This window comes from Nothobranchius furzeri, chromosome 3, assembly GCF_043380555.1.
Source record: "Nothobranchius furzeri strain GRZ-AD chromosome 3, NfurGRZ-RIMD1, whole genome shotgun sequence".
NCBI classification, from domain to species: Eukaryota; Metazoa; Chordata; class Actinopteri; order Cyprinodontiformes; family Nothobranchiidae; genus Nothobranchius; species Nothobranchius furzeri.
In genome coordinates, this window is record NC_091743.1 from 71,609,069 (window position 1) to 71,629,205 (window position 20,137).

The 20,137-nt window shown below is 43.3% G+C and overlaps 1 protein-coding gene across 2 annotated transcripts in view; it reads left to right on the top strand.

The window, feature by feature from the left end:
* The window catches only part of LOC107385006 (membrane-associated guanylate kinase, WW and PDZ domain-containing protein 3), a 242,866-nt gene that overhangs the window by 213,703 nt on the left and 9,026 nt on the right, over window positions 1-20,137 (top strand). For both annotated transcript variants that reach the window (XM_054731807.2, XM_054731814.2), the window contains exons 8-17: window positions 1,044-1,153; window positions 10,178-10,369; window positions 10,670-11,317; window positions 12,926-12,957; window positions 13,633-13,798; window positions 13,908-14,002; window positions 15,374-15,581; window positions 15,908-16,090; window positions 17,246-17,431; window positions 19,411-19,507. In XM_054731807.2, coding sequence (XP_054587782.2) covers window positions 1,044-1,153; window positions 10,178-10,369; window positions 10,670-11,317; window positions 12,926-12,957; window positions 13,633-13,798; window positions 13,908-14,002; window positions 15,374-15,581; window positions 15,908-16,090; window positions 17,246-17,431; window positions 19,411-19,507 — 1,917 coding nt within the window. The remainder of the gene's footprint in view (window positions 1-1,043; window positions 1,154-10,177; window positions 10,370-10,669; window positions 11,318-12,925; window positions 12,958-13,632; window positions 13,799-13,907; window positions 14,003-15,373; window positions 15,582-15,907; window positions 16,091-17,245; window positions 17,432-19,410; window positions 19,508-20,137) is intronic.

The following is a 20,137-nucleotide window of genomic DNA, read 5'->3' on the forward strand; positions in this document are numbered from 1 at the left end:
TGTGTGTGTGTGTGTGTGTGTGTGTGTGTGTGTGTGTGTGTGTGTGTGTGTGTGTGTGTGTGCCATTACACATCCAACTCTCTGTCTCTCCATAAATGATCTGACAAATATAAGCATTACAATTTATCAGAAACTTTAAAATATTCATCAAACGATTTGTTTTGTAATTTATGTAACACACCTCATTGTTTAACTGTTGGTGGCAAAACGAAACACTACACGGGCCGTACCCTTACTGACTTCTGTGTCAACCAGTTCATCTGTGTGTTGTTTGTATGCACGCCGTGCGCTTTTGTGCCCACCCACAGCAGGACATGAGTGAAGCAGCCATTCTATCAGCAATAGAGAGAAATGGGGAGAATCTTAACTAGAGCGCATGGAAAGAGCAGAGCGAGGGATGGAAGGAGTGCCAGCCTGTTGTTGTGATGAAACTGAAATGGGAGAGCTCGTGTTGTTTTATTGCTCAGACCACAGATGAAAACCTCCCAGGTAGAAGAGACACGAGAGGGGAAGCTTGCACTGTTTGGACGAGGAGAGTCAATAGCATATTGATGGAGCTTGTAGCTGCCAGTGTTTAGTTTGAAATGAGCTCCCTCAGAAACAATGGCCTTGGTTTGTATGCCGGGGGGACAACAAGCTGTTTACCTTGTTGTAGAGGAACAGGGTGTTTCTGGCAGTCGGGCCTTCATTTCCTGCAAAATCAGATCGCTAAAAGCCAAAGTAGTAAATAGGATACAAGATAGCCTTTACTGTGTGTGTGTGTGTGTGTGTGTGTGTGTGTGTGTGTGTGTGTGTGTGTGTGTGTGTGTGTGTGTGTGTGTGTGTGTGTGTGTGTGTGTGTGTGTGTGTGTGTGTGTGTGTGTGTGTGTACAAATCTTTAAAAGAAAATCAAAATGATCTTTCTCTCATTCGTTTTTATTGAATTTTCCACACATTGTGTGTAATTTAGTAAATATCAGGGTGTCAGACTAGTTAGGATGTCTGTGCTTCATCTTTTGGATTCAGAGTCTGCCTTCTTAAAGCTGAGCCTGTTTTCTTTTCAGCCACATCAATCAGAAAACCCAGTTTGAGAATCCTGTCTTGGAGGCAAAGAAGAAGCTGAGCCAGGAGACTGCTGCAATCCAGCAAGCTGCAGCAGCAGCACCTTCTCGAGGTAACAATAGCACCAGCAAAGTTGTCTGAGCAACTTGAATTTTATCTGAACTCATTTTGCACATTTTTGAGCATCACTTTGTGCTGAAGTGCACAAGAAACATTAAAGGTTTCAATGAAAGCAAAATTTAGCAAAATTGTCTTTAATTTTGTGGTTGTAGGAGATGTTTTGTGAGGGAAAGTGTTTATATTAGGAAGAGACTCGATTAAAAAATTAATCAAATTATTTAGAAGCTTTGTAATGAATGAATTTCGATTAATCACCTTTTAATCATTTGAGACAACTTGCAGCCAAGCTATTTGTTTTCATTGAAAAAAAATTAATTGAGGAACACAAGACATACCCGCACATACCTAAAACAATTTTGTAATAATTATTTCTGATTATAATCAGACATTCTGAGTTTTTCAGGCAGGCAGAACATGAAAACAGAGATCACCGCAGATGTATTGATAAAACGAGTGTCCCACTCCTTTAACAAGCACATATCTGTAACCACAATGATTTCTTTGGTCTTATTATATGTATGTATTATTGATGAAGTGTAAATAGACATGGAACTTTGAAAATGTTATGTACTGCACTGGCCACTAGGTGGCAACAGAGCATTGATAAAATATATTGAGGTGTAGTGTAGAGTTCAGGGGAAGTTCTGCTGAGGGTTACAACATTAATGCAGTGTGTTTGCTTGTCCCTCCTGCTGTAATAAAGTTCATATGGCTCAATAGGTAAATGCCTAATGCGTAATTTATTTCTTATTAATTCATCATAATTAACGCATTAATTTCTCTCTCCTAGTTTATATATGAAAAAAGTGTGAGATAAGGGGTACAGTGGGATAAAGTACTGAAAAAGGGACACCCACTTGTAACTCAAGAGTTTAGATGCCACAGAATATTCCTGACTTTTAAACACTGGTATTGTAGGTCTATCATTTTACAAAACAAAGAAACAGGTTAAATGGCCAAATTTGCCTTAAATCTAAAGCTCATAAATCACGTTCAGCCAATTACATCGTCAAAATACCATCCTTTAAAAGCCAGATGTATACTATTCACACTAAAAACTAGTTCAGTTAAGTCTAATAATTAATGCATAAAGTTTCTTTTAGTACACTGCTTTATGTGTTAGCTGGTAACAGAATCAATGACAGCCATAAATACATTGCCTTGGCTTTAGTGTTTTATCCTCTGTCCCGCTGACTAGGTAAGGTTGTGTTTCTATCTGCTAGCAAAAACAGAGAAACAAATAGGTTGGACGTGATTCATGTAAGAAGCAATTAAACTTTGATGTTTATCGGTGTCTGGCACTAGATCATTAGGGTTTTATTAATTCAGCTTTCACATGGTGAAAAAGTACACAGAATACACATTTCAGTATTCTGCCATCTGCAGTTTTATACTAATATGACTCATTAGATGTGATGTAGCAGCATTAGGCTTTGAGGGCTCCCATCTAGCATGTCCTAGAAACTATATTCATAATTTAACTACAGTGTTGAACCCAAATGACACCCACCACTGCTTATTAGAATTGCCAAAGACAAAGCTGAAGGACACAAAAAAAAACTGCACCTTTGAAAACCTGCAAATCGGGCATTGTAGAGCTTTTCTAGGGGTCCTTGGTTTGCTGCAGCACCATAATAAGTTTGGCACCTTTGATAACGTCTTGTTGCACCCTAACTGGAGAGTTTTGACAACACCCTCAGGTTTAAGAGACTTGCACATTCATGCACCATAATTACTTTGGCAACTTTCTGACATGGACTGTCATTGTCTGCCTTATTAGGGAATAAAACAAGAAATTCCTGTTGGACTTGAGTCATGTAAAATGACAATGCTGCTTATTTATTATTTCTACTTAGATTAGGTCTTCCCTCTCCAGTATTAAGAACCGATTGACGTAATTCTGGCCTTTGTTGTGGTCGTTTTCCATGTGCTAACTCCCTTTTATTTTCACTTTTAATCATTTTGTACACTCAGAATCCACTAATTGAGTAAAATATGAAAGAAATGTAATTAGCTCAGCTTTAGCTCTGTTTAGAGGGCAGCTCCTCTGTCAGCCTGCTTTGATGAATATGTTTTCCAGGAAGAGAAAGCATAGGAAATATCATCAGTTTATGCAAGGTCAGCTGAATGTGTCAGCCTTCAAGAACACTCAAACAATAATGGATTGTTACAGTGAGCCATGTCTTCCTAAGTGTTCATAAAAAACACATTTCTGTCATCTCTCCAGTCACGAGCTGCGATGGGAGTCGACGATTCATCTCTCTCCGCAAAAAACATAATGAGTTAAACGTGTTTTCATTTTAACAAATGCGTAATGGATATTAGTGCTGCTGGGGTGGACGAGCTGGCAGGGATCCAGGAGCCTAAAAGGAGGAGTGTAAGGGAGGCGGCTGCCTTTTAACGGGGCATGTGTCAACAGCTGGTGGAACATCACGTTAAAGAGGCGAAGCATAATCAGACATCTCTGCTCAGGTGTGTAGGGACTGAGGAAACCGCCATCTCACTGCTGATTACTGATTACACAACCTACTGAGCTGTCAGACTGTTGCTATGATGAAACCAAAGCACCGCCAGTCGCCGGTTACACCTCAGGCTGCAACGCAGACTTTTACACTTTTCTAAGAAATTACATTCCCAGACTGCTGTTTGCATATGGTGGAAATGAAATGGAAATAGGGTTCAAGATTCCCTCTGATACACCAACCTACCGACCTTAAAGGTTGGATGTGAAACACGGACACTATAGCGACGTCTAGTGTTTAGAAGTGGTAGTGCAACAACAGAACACTTTTTCCAGCAGTTGGGGTGTTGGTACTGAAGTGACCAGCCAGCATGATGTCCAGAGACAAATCGTTCAGGGTAAGGACTCATTCATGGACGTAACTTTCACTTTAGAAGTGCAGGGGACACGGGGGTGGGGGTGGGGTGGGTGGGGGTATCTTTACAGTATGTTCGAATGGGAAACAGGCTTCAACACAAACGGTTGTTTTCCACTTGGTCCTAGAGCTCAACCAGTGTCAATTTTAAAAAAAAAGTAAAGCTGTTTTTGGATGGTAAAAGGTGCAGGGGTCAAAACTTGACTTTGGAAAAAGTGAGGGGGACATGCCCCCCCCCCCCCCCCCCCCCCAACTTATGTCCATGGACTCATTTCTACTTATATGTTTATTTTCCAGCAGTAGTAACCGTTATAACATCTTCCGGGCTCAGAATCAGCTGCTTGACTTAACGGGACTTAAGCGGACTTTTTACCGTAATGGTAATTACCCAAAGTACATCATTAATCAAAGCCTGAAAAACCGCGGGAGCATTAGAGAGACCAAAAGGCATCACCAGGTACTCATAATGCCCACTGGGCGTATTAAAGGCAGTCTTCCATTCATCCCCCTCCCTCACTCTCACAAGATGATAAGCATTCCTTAAATCAACTTAGTAAAAACCATTGCACCTTGTAAGAGTTCAAAAGCCAAAGAGACCAGAGGGAGGGGTACCTGTTCTTGATGGTGATGTCATTGAGACCCCGGTAATCGATACACGGATGTAAAGTGTTGTCCTTCTTAGCCACAAAGAAAAAACCTGCCCCAGCAGGGGACGAAGATTCACGAATTATGCCCGCTCGGAGAGTCGCGTCAGTATAATCCCTCATGGCCTGCCTTTCAGGTAAGGACAATGGGTACAGGCGACCCTTAGGGGGCGTGGTTCCCGGCAGCAAGTCAATGGCACAGTCATAAGGATGATGCGGGGGCAGAGATAGCCCGTGACTTGCTAAAAACCTCCTTATGGTCATGGTAACAAGAGGGAACCCTAGACAGATCTGGGAAGTCAGAATCACAGTCTGGTAGAACCCCTAGAACCTGGGAAGGAGGGGCACTACCTGGAGTAGACTGTAAACAATCGCAGTTCCAAGTTGAAATAGAACCCGAGGACCACTCTATGTTAGGATTATGCCGAACAAGCCAGGGATAACCCAAAATGACCGGGTGTTGAGGAAAATCAGACAGGAAAAACTTAATCATTTCAGAATGGTCATCAGCGAAAGTCACTTTAACAGGTGGGGTTTGACTAGACACAGAGCACAACGGATGCCCATTCAAGGCGACAGCCTGCAGGGGCCTTTCAAGAGGCAAAAACTCCAAGTCTAATTGTCTTGCTAATTGAGCATCCATCAAGTTAACATCTGCACCAGAGTCAATGAGCACCATCAGCTCAACAGTCTTTTCAGGACTGGAGAGCTGGACAGTGGGGCTTGCACGTTAGAAGTCATTAGAAAAGGAGGTGCAACTCACCAAAGAAAACTTCCTTAGTGGTCCTTTCTTATTTACTGGACAGTCGCTGACTTGGTGACCCGACTGGCCACAATACAGGCAGATGCCCTCCTGAAAGCGGCGCTGGCGTTCCTGAGGTGAAAGGTGGGCTCTGCCAATCCCCATGGGCTCTTCTGATGAAGCTGGTGAAGCAGAGGACACGTTGAGAGAAAATTCAGGGGCAGACACACGCCAACTGGGGCCACTATCAGCAGCGCCCCACCTCCACCGGTCCGGAGGAGAAGGGAAGGCGAAACCCCTCTCTCTTTGTCGGTCTGTGAGTCTCTTGTCAATCTTGATCGCTAGAGCGGTGAGTGAGTCCAAATCCTCTGGCAGATCCAGAGGGGCTAACAGATCCTTGAGTTCACTGGAAAGACCAGTCAAAAAGGCATCAAAAAGTGCTGATTGATTCCAGTCGCATGCAGCTGCCAAAGTACGAAATTCAATTGCATAATCAGTGACACGCCTCCTCTTCTGCTGCAGCTGACATAGAGCTCTGGCTGCCTCCCTTCCTGGCCTGGTGTACTGAAAAATCTGTGTGAAACGCTTAGTAAAATGATCAAAGTGACTTACAAATGTCCGAGTTGCGCTTCCACTCGCTCGTGGCCCAAGCCTCGGCTCTGCCCGAAAGGTGGGAGATGAGAAAGGCAATCGTGGCTCTCTCCGTGGGGAAAGAGAAGGGCTGCAGTTCAAAGTGGAGGCTACACTGTGTCAAAAATGCTTGGCAATCACCAGAGTCCCCAGAAAACCTCTCAGGACAAGCAAGATGAACAGATAGGCCAAGGGGTACAGAGTGTGTTCCAGGAGTCACCTCCACCTCGATACTCTGGGGCTGCGGCAAGTAGTCCCTCTCTGGAGGCTGGGTTGAAGAGGTCTGGAGCTGCTGCACCTTCTCCACCAGGTAGCTGAGTTGATCACTGACTGAGGTAGCAAACTGATCCTGTTGAGCATTGAGTTGCCCCATCTCCTGGTGCAATAGGCTCATCTGTTGTTCCTGTTGGAGGAGCCTCTTCCCCTGAGCCCCCAGGGCCCCCAAAACTGAGTCAGAGCCTGCTGAGTCCATTACTCGCCAGTTTGTACTATCAAAGCACAAAAGAGGACTCAAATGCAGAGCTCACACAGTTTAATAAGCTGAAGGGATTCCTGGCAGTACAGCACAACTGAACAAGTCCAAAACTAACTGAATACTCACACAAAGTGTTACTGAGAGCAGGTTCACTTTACTCAACTGAAGAAGACAAACTGGCAAAGGAATCTGTTGGCAAAGAAGCATAAATGGAGAAGCCAGGACACAGGTGCAAGACATAAGGCTGATTAATGAGGAGCCTCAGGTCGTGAAGGTGCCTGTAATGAGACAGGAAGTGAATACACAAAATAAAACAGGAAGTACCAGAAATACAATAAAACCAGAAACATGACTGCAAAGCATTCAACCTACAGAACCACCCATGACAGTGGGTTCAGACAATGGATGGATGGATGGACGGCTGTAACCATGGACCAATTTGATGATGTTGTGATCCAGGAAGAAATACCTTTTCCGAATTATCCTGAGTGAAATCAAGTGAAATTCTTTAGTGATTCAAGAGAAGTCAAATTCCACGGCTGCCTTACTTGGCGGATTGAACTTTTTCCTTCCTCTGGTTTCCAACACGTCACATCAGACCATCTTTGAACTTACCTTTGCAAGTTCAGGCCTGCACTCACATCCTCCTTCTTTGTCACCTTCTTTTCCCTCCTTTTTTAGTGTCGCTGTCAAAATGTTATTTTAGCGCTCACCGGAGAATGGAAAACATCCCATGTTGAGTTTATCAAGAAATTTGAATACAATTATGTAAATAAGCTATGCTTGATCAACACAAAAAGCACGGACATCTGGAGTCCACACCGACTGTGATAATTCGTACTCGCAGCCATTCGGTGGTGGATGTCTATTGTTGGAGAACCATATGAGATTTTGAGTGGATGCGTTTAAATTCCTCTCACACTCTGAAAGTTATGGAGTTTTTATAAACTAAGAGAAACTGATGTAAGTGTGGAGTTTTGCAGGGTTGTTTTTTTAAAGCTGTTGCTATGTTAAAAACTAAATAGGGGAAAGCACAATGCAGTTGGAAGTGCAGGTCATAAAAAAGACAAACTGAAGCCAGATACTAAATGAAGCTTTCTTTCCAACAGAACTGCAGTTGTTTGGTGGTGAAGCAGCAATTTAAAGCTGCAGATACTAAAAGACACATAAAAGTATTTGTTCTGTGCTTTTTCAGTTTTATTAAAATCAATCATTTTTAGTTTGAATGTTGAGACTGCTCAATCTCCTGCCCGAGAGAAGGAGGGTGAACAGTTCATAGGCTGGATGGGTGATGATAGCCACCACTAACCGAGTCCGTCTAAAGCTTCATTTACACCCAGTGTGGATCAGATACGGTCATTTATACCGCTGGCGGCTCGTGTCTGAAACATCTCCGGCAGTGATGGGAATAACGGCGTTTAAAATAACTAAGTTACTAATGAAAGATTTTTTTTTTCAGTAAGGTGTAATCTAATTACGGTAATTACTTTCTCTGTCATTGTAATCCTTTTTCTCCTTGGATGTTAACCTGTGTGGGAGGGGTGGGAAACCAACTGCCGTGTGGTTGTTTTTAATATTGGAAAACGCTTTGAGCTGCACTTGTATGAAAGCACTTCATAAATAAATTTGATTTTTCTGTTGCTGATAAGAAATCGCAACGCAATACTTTAATTCAGCAGTAAGATCTGTTGAAGCTGTCATCATCTGACCAGGAGCTAAAGGGGCAGATGTTTTCATCCAAGCACATCACAGCCAGTGAGCAACGAAGAAGACGTCAGACACCGCAGATTCACTGTTACAGGCGGGTCTGCAGACTTACTCTTCATGATGTGACCACAGGACTTCTCATAAGGAAGATCCACTCATCTGTTCACCGCTTGGACGTCAGTTCATCCATTCCTCGTCTTGATCTCCAGTCATCCTGGATCTTTCTTCGGTCAACCAGTTGGAACCAGTTAGTCTTCCTTCCAGATATTTTTCTAGTCCTGTTGTCAGAATACATCATGGGAACTCAGGTGTTACTAAACTAACTGTGCACCTTTACCACCCATGCTTCAGCACTTCCAGGTCTGACCCGAGTTAGAAAATGTGAGTCCTCGATGATATTTGTGCCGGTTCTAGAGTCCGTTTATGTCAGTAATTCAGCTTAGACTGAGAGACCATCATTCGTGGATTCATTAGCCGATTAGAGTGTAACACCGTTTCACAATATTCTAATGGTCAGAATTTGAATGTGGGGTTTTATAAGCTGTGAACCACAACCATCACAATTAAAACAAATAAAGGCAGAAATATCTGGCTTTGCACGGAATGAGTCCATCCCATACATTAGTTTCACCTTTAAAGTTGAATTAATGATTACCTGTAACTCAGTTACTAACGCAGTTATTTTTTGATGAAGTAATTACTAACCAGTGTTGGGAGTAACGGCAATCAAATTCATTACTTTTCCCATTGTTACAACACCGTTACTGGCCATGTAGAGCGGTGCGTTACTACAATGTGGTTGAATGAAACACAGCACTGGCAGGCTTTCTGACGGCCACACCAGTGATGTGTTGGTCGCACACGAACCGGCTCTTAGAGCCGATCGGAGTCGGCTTCTTCTTGGAGGAGCTGGACTGAGTGACACAGGCTGCACCCGCGCCCCCTGTCTTACCTTGAGCCGGTGTTACAAACAGCAAAAATGAACACACAGCGCCAAACACATCAGGATGTTTGCAGAACGAAGGTTGCAAACACATTTTAGGCATCATTTCAGTTTTTCACTTTTTTGTTTTATTATTTAAATCTTCAACAATTTAGAAGCACTGGCAGCACCGTTTTCACAACAAAGCATCGCAGCAGGACTGCACCACATACACCATTTACCCAGGTTTACTGTTTTTGAGCTGCAGCTATAAAGCCGGCCAGGCCACAGACCATCAGGCAGCTACGTACGTGGCCATGATCTAAAGTGCTGATAGCACAGGACCGCCAGATACGGACGCTCCTCCATTTAAGTGCAACCCTGAGAGTTGGTTATCTTGTGTATTGCCTATGCCCCAGCCAGGCTGCTGGTCCATATTAATGCTGCCGCTGACCTCTACTTGCTCCTTGCCTAGAATATAAAAAGCCTATGATTATGACAGTCCTCAAAAGCACCTTTTCTCTGTGCTTTGTTAAACAGCTGAAGGGACAAACAGACAATGGGCTAAATTAGATACTGTCGGAGGTGGTGTATGCCAGTCCTGCTCATTTTCTAATTGTTTGATGCACGTAAATTAGCGTTTAAAGCTATAATTTTATCATTTTATCTTTGTGTTTGGGCTCCCATCTCAACCGGGTTGCTCAGAAAGGTTTGTGTTGATGGGTTTAAAGGGTTTAAGTATACGTCTCGCTTGTTAATGAGAAAATAGCTAATTAATATGTTGATTTTCAGCTGATAATGTGTATAATTATAGTTCAGCCCAGGCATGCTCTGATTTTACAGTCTTTCAGCATGGTTGTCATATTGCTAATCTTTGTTGCTGAGTTTGATGTGGTGCATCAGTTTCATACAACCTGTCATTTGCTCACACTTTCTTTTCAACTAAAAGCCTTTATGAAGAATGTAGCACAAACAAACAAGCACGCTTTACAAATTATGAAATATGGACTTTGTGCTCAGGTAAAGGAGGCTCGCTTGGCTTCACTTCAGACCCGAGCCAGCTGAAGGGGGATATGTACCACACAGCTCTGAAGAAAAGCGCTCAGGGTTTTGGATTTACCATCATAGGAGGGGACCGTACGGATGAGTTTCTGCAGGTGAAGAATGTGCTCAGTGACGGTCCTGCTGCCCACGACAAGAAGATGTCATCTGGTGAGCAAAACTTTCAATACCGCTGGAACAGGGATGCACACAAACACCGTTTTTTCAGCTACTGCAAAGATTTGGGAGTGTGTAACAGCTGATTTCTGAGATATTAGTTAAATTGTACAAATGTGTTATGTGTGTTTGACGTTTGTTGTACTCACTTGAGCTATTTTGGTGCTAGAGACACCTTGAGTTGTTTACGCAATAAGATGTTTGCTTGAAAATAAGAAGGAAAAGAAGATTTCAGATAAAATGTGAAAAAAGCAACAATTTTCTCAGATGCTTTCTTTTCTCCATTTGCCTCAGGTGATGTGATTGTTGAAATTAACGGCAACTGTGTGCTGGGGAAGACGCACCCAGAGGTGGTGAAGATGTTTCAATCGATTCCCGTCAATCAGTACGTGGACTTGGTTCTTTGCCGTGGGTACCCTCTTCCTCCTGATGTGGATTTAGACAGCGACGACCCTCTACCCCCTCCTCCTCCTCCACCAACCACTGAGCCGCAGCAGGCGCTGCAAGGTGGGGAGGTCGTGACGGCCGTTCCGCTCATCAATGGGCAGCCACTGTTGGTGAAAGGTGACGTCCTCCATGGCTCCTCTCAGGAGCTCCACTATGTTACTACCGATGCCAGTGGGCGGCCGATGGTGGCTGCCTTACCGAATGGGAGGCAACCTGAGGAATGCGATCTGGCCTCAGGAATGCTCCAGCCTGAGCTGGTAAGCGTACCGTTGGTCAAGGGTCCTGGAGGATTTGGGTTTGCCATTGCTGACTGCCCTCTGGGCCAGAAAGTAAAGATGATCCTGGATGCTCAGTGGTGCCGCGGGCTGCAAAAGGGAGATGTAATCAAGGAGATCAACCGGCAGAACGTCCAAACACTTAGTCATGCACAAGTGGTGGACATCCTTAAAGACTTCTCAGTTGGCAGTGAGGTCAACGTTCTAGTTCTGAGAGGAGGTGAGCGACTGTCCAAACTTCTGCCTTCATGCATTTTTATAAATTGGCTTTGTTGTCCATGCCATTCTTTCCTTTTTTCTGTTTATTTTTCTTTTCCCTCTTATTGTACCCATCTTGTGTTTACATCATTTATTATCCTGTCAATGCATGTTCAACAGTGTCCATTGGCGTTGAGGTCAGAGTGGTGATACTGATGGGAGGTGAGGTGGAGATTAAGCTGGTCTAGGAGCACTAATGCCACCATGTATGCAGCTTGTGTAAAGTCACCAAACTAGTAGAGACTGTTGAATATGTCTGAATTCACCACAGTTGTCACCGCAGACGATGATCAGATCCAGTCTGTTGGAGTTTCGGTTCTCGCCATCACTTTCAGCTTCTTGCTAAGCATCCCAAGCTCTTCTGAAATGATCTGTTTCCATTTCTCTCCTCAAACCACCTCTGTTTATCACAACTCCCAATGAGGCGTAATGCTCTCTGCTACAAGTACGAGTGAGAGAATTACATAAGAGCAAGGATGTGCTAGATTCCAAGGAGTGGAGGGAGGATGCAAGGCAGTCTTCAAATGTTTCCTCCTTCCATCTCAAGCTGCCTGAAGGGACTGACTGAGCAAGTCGATGAACCCCAGATTGGCTTTCATCATCAGTAGAGCGTGTGGGATTTCTGCATGCCTCTTTATCCGCGGCCCCTAAAATATCCACGGTTAAACAGCCATTGAGGGAAGGTCCTCTGGGGCTTCCTTCCTCTAGCCACGCCTGAACCATCTTCTACATTTGACGCTGTGTCATTATTGCCATGTCCTGCTCCACTGGCATATTGCATGGCTCCACTTTCAGGGCATTATCCAGTCTGCACAGCTTGAACAGTTAATGCCAGCTTTAACCCGTCATTAGTCAATGGCATTCCACTTGGAGACGCTGCCTATTTAAGTGTGCATTGTGAAGTATCACACTGTGTGGCTGGGGGGTGTTTCAGGTGTGCAGCAGAATCCTCTTTTCAAGCCTTTGGTGACAACTAAGCCGAGCTATGAATCTCACATTGAAGCATAAAAAATGTGGCAGTATCGCAGCTTTTACAATGCATCAGGCTCCATTAACCTCTCATAAGTCCAAGTGTTAGTCCGAGCCCGCGGGGCAGCAAGCTCCAGAGGAGGATTTGTTAATTAAATTAATGCTGGAAGTTGAGGAGGAAGGAGAGAAAGGATGGGGCTATGTGAGATGATCTATAGGGAAATATGTGAGTGCTTGAGATGGAACGTGTGGGTGTGGTGTACAGCTAACAGAGAGTGCTGAGAGATTTATTAGCCCTGGAATTATGTGCATGAATCTTCAACGTCCTCACCTGCGTTCTACACTGCAGTCGGGTTGCTGTACAAACTCATCTCATATTCTATATGTGTGTTTAATCTCACGAATGGATGGATGTGCCCTAATGGAGCCTTCTTTACTGAGTTTTGTGCAGCTCACTGGCTTAAATTTAATACTCACTTGTGTGCATTAGCCAGAGAGACACCGCCACCTGGTGGATGGAGCTTCAATAACAGTTGTTTTTCTCAAAACCTGGCCACCCTTTTTAACAATATTCCTTTCCTCTGTCTTTGTGAAACCATAGGTCAGACATCCCCCGTCAAGTCACTAAAGCCTGTGAGTAAAAATGTGTCTTTCCTTCTTTCTCGGTTACCGTTTCCCTGCGGGGATGTGTCCTCCCATTCAGTTTCAAACCATTTTAGTCCTCCAGCTTAACCAATAAGCCTCCATTGCATCAAATTAAATGATAGCAATAAATTTAAATATTGATTATCTTTCTCACCGCCTTCTTTTGTTAGCTCTCAAAAACAGTCTTAATTACTTCCTTTCACCATTCATACTCTCTGGGCTATTGTCTGGGGATTGCAGTAGTAATGAGGATTGGATGAGTCTCTTTAGATACGGCGCTATTATTAATATAATACTTCCAGATGAAGAGGATGCCCTTTCCGCCTGAGGAGGGCTATCACAGTCTTTTGGGAAATCTTTACATTCTGTCTCGAAATGTTATGTTGCGTCAAAAATCACTTAGTCCCCAATATGATAAGAGAAATGCACACGAATACAGCAGGTTATTAAAGCAACTAGTGAAATGACCTTTCATGCTTTTATCTAGCATCACTATTCAGTCACTTGTCTGAGAAAACGAGTGTGTGAGACTTTAAGTACACATTTGCTGTTCATTCAAGTGTGAGATTTATTATGAAAATTAGGCTGCATGACAGAACATGTCCTTTTCTGGCATAGTGAAGCACAAAGCAACACGGTGTAATGGCGCCTGTTTATTTTCAGCGACAAGAAATGACGGCGAGCACAGAGACTTTGGACACCATCACAGATGCAACGCCCCAGGCCTTGCCTTACCACTCCAACACCAACACCCTACGATCCTCTGACTCCCCGAAGAGAGACATCACAGAGATGTACCTAAAGTCAAAAGCCTTGCTGGAGAGCAGACGTAAGTGTAGGCTCCCATCACTACACTGCATCTTTTAACCTTTTGTTTCACTTTAAAGATGGATGTTTTGTTAAAAACACAAGTGTGGTAAAAAATTTCTCACCCGCAGAGCCTCACACCAAAGACATAGATGTTTTTCTGAAGAGAGACATTGAAACGGGCTTTGGCTTTCGTGTTCTGGGAGGAGAAGGTCCACAGCAGCCAGTAAGTTTAGAACACCAACCTGTTGGAGTCCAATGCCACAGAGAAAACTCAAAGTTTGTATTTGTACAAAAGACCAGGAAATAATTGTTTATTTATAACAATTCAATTTCTCCGCTCCAAAAACAAGCATTTTTTAGTCACAGGGTGGATACTTAAAGGGCAAAGAGGGTGTGATGACTGTAAAAACAACATTTCAGTCCTATGACTAAGCAAATACTCCCATTTAAAGGTGCCACCACACCCAAATGTCAAAACGTTCTGCTGTGAAACAGTTCCAATTCTAGGTGCTGAAGTATGGATTTGAAAGAAACACTAAAAACCCATTTTTTCTGATTCAAATGGGTGACTCTGAGTTTTTAATGCAGGCTGAACATGAAACCAGTCTCCTACATCTATCTCCTGCATTAGCTTCTGATAGAAAATAGATGGTGAAACTCTAGAATGATAAAATCCTGACAGATCTTCGTCACACTGTCACTTAACATTCATGGACTCACCCATTTTTCCTCACAACGGGGAATGCTGTTGTTGGTTTAGCGTCCAGGAAACAGCAGAGAACGTCTGGGCTAGTGGAAGCTAAATGTTAGCATTAGCAACTCCACATGGTAAAAATGGTAAATGGCCTGTATTTGATATAGCGCCTTCTAGAGTCATGGAACCCCCCAAGGCACTTTACAACACAATCAGTCATTCACCCATTCACACACACATTCACACACTGGTGGGGATGAGCTACGATGTAACCACAGCTGCCATGGGGCGCACTGACAGAGGCGAGGCTGCCGAGCACTGGCGTCACCGGTCCCTCCGACCACCACCAGTAGGCAAGGTGGGTTAAGTGTCTTGCCCAAGGACACAACGACAGTGACCGACTGAGCGGAGCTCGAACCTGCAACCTTCCGATTACGGGGCGAGCACTTAACTCCTGTGCCACCGTCGCCCAGGACATGGCAGAACTTCTTCAAGTTTGTGTTGTTTGTGGAGATAAAAAAATCAACGTTGCAAGTCAGTGGTAGAGTCACGCTGCTGTTATCCAATCCAAGGTGAGATGTCCAAATATCAAGAAATAAGACTCCACATCCTGCTGTCTGAAGCTCAGCTGTGATGTGGCTCACTTCTAGTTCCTGGAGGTGATGCCCCCCCCCCCCCCAGTATGACCTTCAAGGCATTCATTCCTACTAGAGACCACTGCAAATGTATTGAGTAAACAAGTATTCCACTCCTTTACAACCAAATGAAAACAATACCAACCATAATAATTAGATATGTGTGTATCGTTATGGAAATAAACATGCTGACTGATAAAGAGACCATATGATCTCATTACAGCTATTCACTCAGCCCGCTGCCTTTGTGCTAACCCCATGTTAGAATGTATTTCCCCAGGTTTACATTGGGGCCATTGTGCCCAATGGAGCTGCGGAGAAGGACGGACGTCTTAGGGCGGGAGACGAGCTTATTGGCATTGATGGTGTGATGGTCAAAGGTCGTTCTCACAAGCAGGTCTTGGACCTGATGACCAATGCTGCCCGTAATGGTCAAGTCATGTTGACTGTTCGTCGGAAGATCGCCTACAGAGGTGAGTAACAAGACAAACACTCCTTGGCACTTAGTTTCTGGTGTTAGATAAAGCCTAGGGCTTGAATGATTTTTAAGTGTATTTTACTCTTTGGGGAAAGTCCAGAACTTTCTGGTCAGTTTTTTCGATGAGTTTGAGTAGTTCCTTTTCTACCAACACCGCACTACTAGACCTCAATTAGTCATTTAACAGTTTGTTGTTTCTGTTCATTTGTCTTTGAGTAAACCAATAATCATAATAATTCTTCTGAAAGGGAAACCTCAAAAATAATCAAGTGCTGATATTATTACACAAAACACAAAGAAATGTGTATCCTTTTTAATCAGATGCAGTGGATGAAGATGTTCAAGAGATGGCTCCTGTGCTGGTGAACGGTTCTCCGAAGCTACCTCGCCTGCCGATGCCCAGCGCACTAGACCATGAGTCTTTTGACATCACGCTTCACCGCAGGGAGAATGAAGGCTTTGGTTTTGTTATCCTCACGTCCAAGAGCAAACCACCATATGGAGGTGAGAATTAAATATCTATGTGCAGTGTTGTTTCCACCATAAGAGTTTGAAAGGGACTCGGTTCTCTCAAACGTTCTGTCTCCAAACAAATTCGGCCCTTTCAGGACTTTGTGATGTCAGCTTATTGCAACCATTTCGGCAGTGAGTGATGTCACTGATTCGCATCAAAGGGCATCTATAGACATCAATAACATTAAATAAGTTTTATTCTCTCAAAGTACACTGTAATTTAATCCATTTGGGGTGTGTGGAGAGCGGCTGGATGATGTAAAGTGACGTTCAGTGGCCAGAAGAGGCGCCGTTTTTATGCCGCCCTGTGGGAGGCCATAAAGTCACATTGTGGGGGGTTTAGAAATGACACTTTACAATACGGGTGCTTTTATGAATGTTACTTAGTGCAGCATTAGGCATGAACTTATCCTCAAATCCAAACCTTCCACCTGTCCGCTCGATCCACTCCCTACAGTTCTTGTAAAAAACCTGCCTCTCTTCTCTCTCTCCTCCCATAACCAATATTATTCATCGCTCCCTAAGCTCTAGAATTGTCCCTCCAACCTTCAAAACTGCAATAGTTACACCTCTTCTGAAGAAACCTGGCCTAGACCCCACAAATCTCAATAACCTACTTTCTATTTCAATCTACCCTTCATCTCCAAAGTTCTTGAAAAATATGTTGCCTCTCAACTTCACAACCACCTCATCACCAATAATATCTACGATCAGTTTCAATCTGGCTTCCATTCTCCACAGCACTGAAACAGCTGGAAAGCTAAACCACCCCCAGTCACTAGCTGGCAGCAATGCTCAGACTTTTTGACTTGCTGCCTATTTAACCCTGCCTGTATGTTCCCTAAGAGGGACATGTTGGAAAATAATTGAAAAACACTGCACTAGTTCATGAGTTCTTGAAATGGCTTTGCACAGTGCTCCTTTTTGGGCCGGCATTGTAAATTGGAGACATGAGCAAGCTGCTTTGGTCCAGTTAACCCAAAAGTTCCAATAGTGGAACTATATCTGCCTGATATAATCCATTAACACAGGAATTCATGGTGAACACAAATGCTTCTGCATTTTGTGCTAAAGCAAGATAAATGTCATATTGATTATTCTAGCAGCATTTTAACGCCTCATTACTTCTCTTATCTTCCACTTGAGTCATCCCTCACAAAATCGGCCGCATCATTGAAGGTAGTCCCACTGACCGCTGTGGCTTGCTGCACGTTGGAGATCGTATCTCTGCAGTCAATGGCCGCTCCATCATTGAGCTCTCCCACAACGACATTGTTCAGCTCATCAAGGAAGCAGGCACTGTCGTCACCCTCACCGTGGTTCCTGAGGACGGTGAGCGCACAGAGTCATTACTTAAACTGTTACTGCATCCCATAATCACCTCAGCTTAAAACACTTTTAATCTGCAAATGAATTAGTTTTGCATTTTTAGACGAGAACCAAAGCTGTCTGGATGTTTTAGCATCTTTAATACAAGTTTATTTTTAAGCACATGAATGTAGAATTCATGTTTTTCTTTATTAGAATAAAAGCAAAATTCCAAAATACAAAATAGAAAATAAGATAATGCTTTGTCAGTGTAATGCCAGCATCTATATCTTTATTTTTAACCCTCCCACTGTCCTAATGGGTGTGACCCCGCGAGAAAAGTTGACCATTGAGCAGGGTTGATGGTTTATCCCTTGGGTCCACGTGGCAGGGGTGAGGAGTGAGCACCACCTCACCCCTGCCACGTGGACCTCAATGGATAAACCATCAATCCTGCTCGATAGTCAATTTTCCTCGTGGGGCCACACCCATTAGGACAGTGGGATGGTTAAAAAGTGAGGGTGGATATGCAAAGCAAATCAATTCATTTTCACATGATGTGAATTAGAAATGGCTATTTTTGTGAACAAGTACATGCTCATTTTTAATTTAATGGCAGCTATGTGTTTACTTTTAAAAGTTAACACAGCTGTTACTCCATTGGATCATCTTTTCTTTTAACATCTTTGGGAACAGAGACCAGCTCATGTAGAAACAAACAGAGCTGCTCAACAGTTGTAGGTGTTGTTTGTTTTATCATGAGCTGAATGTTTTAACCCTCCCAGTGGCCTAGTGGTAGAGCGTCCACCCTGGGACTGGGAGATTGGGGTTCAAATCCAGTTGAGTCAGACAAAAGACTTTAAAATTGGGACCCAATGCCTCCCTGTTTGACACTCAGCTTTACAGGGTTGGATTGGGGAGTTAAACTAACGAATAGTTCCCGAGCGCAGCCACTGCTGCAGCTCACTGCTGCAGCTCACTGCCAGGGGTGGACTGGGATGAAAATTAGGCCCTGGCATTTTTATGAGCAGTTGCCCTCCACGGTGGGGGTGCTGGTGCTTGCGGGGGTCGGCCAAAGCTGGGCCAGCAACCCACTTGGGTAAGCAGCCCACTGGGACAGTGCCAGAATGCCTGAATGGCCAGTCCACCATCACTGCTCCCTACGGGAATTGGTCACATGCAGACATGCAATTTCACCAGTGTGTGATGAACTTTCAGGTGGCGAAGATGTTCGACCGCTTTAATGCCTAAGGATTTTTCCGTTTTTACCAAAGTTAATCAGTTTGCACCAATCATTCATATCATTACAAACACAAGGTTTCAAACTGCATGTCTGTTAGTAGGACCTGATGGACGCTCTGCCTTATTTTCCTTGGCTCAGGTGAAGCATTAATTCAGTTGAAGTTTCATATTTTAATATTGTTGGCCACAGAATGGTTTTCCTTCGGTCCAAAAATGTAAAAAAAGTCTTTAAAACATATTCTTATTTATACTTGTATTTATTTTTTCATATATTTTTCTTTAATCCGATGCCACCCGAGGGCTGAAACACCACAGTCACTAAGTACTGATTTTCAGCGTAATCCCTTCCCTGCAGAGACGTACAGTATCCTTTCTTTTGAAATGATTTACCAATATTTTCCTCTGTAGATGACAAAACCCGTAAATAACCATATTTACTTTTAACGGATAACGAGCCTTGTAGATTTTCTTTAAATCTCAAATGGTGAGATTCTGTTTGCAAGTGTAATCTTAATTTATATCTGCGGCTGATGTGTAATTAGAAATAAACTTGTATAAGTAAATCTCTTTCATTTTCAGATAAGTTGGTAAAATGCAGGTTTTCAACTATTTGGTGGTGAAGCATGTGTACAACTTTAGTGGAAAATACATATAAAAATAGAATGAATGTGAAACATGATGTAAAATGATTCTATATAAGATATTTTGCTTTCTTTTGTAACTTCCTGCACTGATCTGTGTGATTTCATGTTGTATTCTAGAATACAAGGGTCCTCCATCTGGAGCAAGTTCAGCTAAACAGAGTCCAGCTCTTCAACACAGAGCTATGAGTCAAAGGTCACCTTTTCAAGATGAACGGTAAAAATCTGGGAAACAAAAATGCTCCAAACTGATAAAATCAAACCAGCATTAGTTCATATACGCTGAGACAGACACCATGCTCTGGAGATATTCTGTACGACACCAAAAACTTTATTGCAATCATTTTCTTTTCTGTATTTTATCATAAAAATCACATTACAGGTTCTTTAATGCAATTAATGTTAAAAAAATAAATAACATCAGAATGCTGGAAAGAACAAATACTCATAAAACCAGCAGAAATAGTGTTTGTATGAGTAGATTGATATTTAGACTAACATTTAGACCCAAATTGAATTCATCCATCCATCCATTTTCCTTTGCTTATGTGTGGCAGCATCTAGAAATCCTGTCTATAAAGGTTATGAACAGAATCGACGACAAAGGGCAGCCTTGGCAGAGTCCAACTCTTACCTGGAACCACCTTGATTTACTGACAGCAATTGGGACCAAGCTCTGGCAACGGTCATCAGAGACCTAATAGCCAGTATCAAGGGGCCTGGTACCTCATTCACCTGGAGAACCCCCCACAGGGGTCCCTGAGGGATGTGTTTGAATTCCTTCTCCAAATCCACAAAACACATGTAGATTGGTTGGGCGAACTCCCACCCATCCTCTAAGACCCTG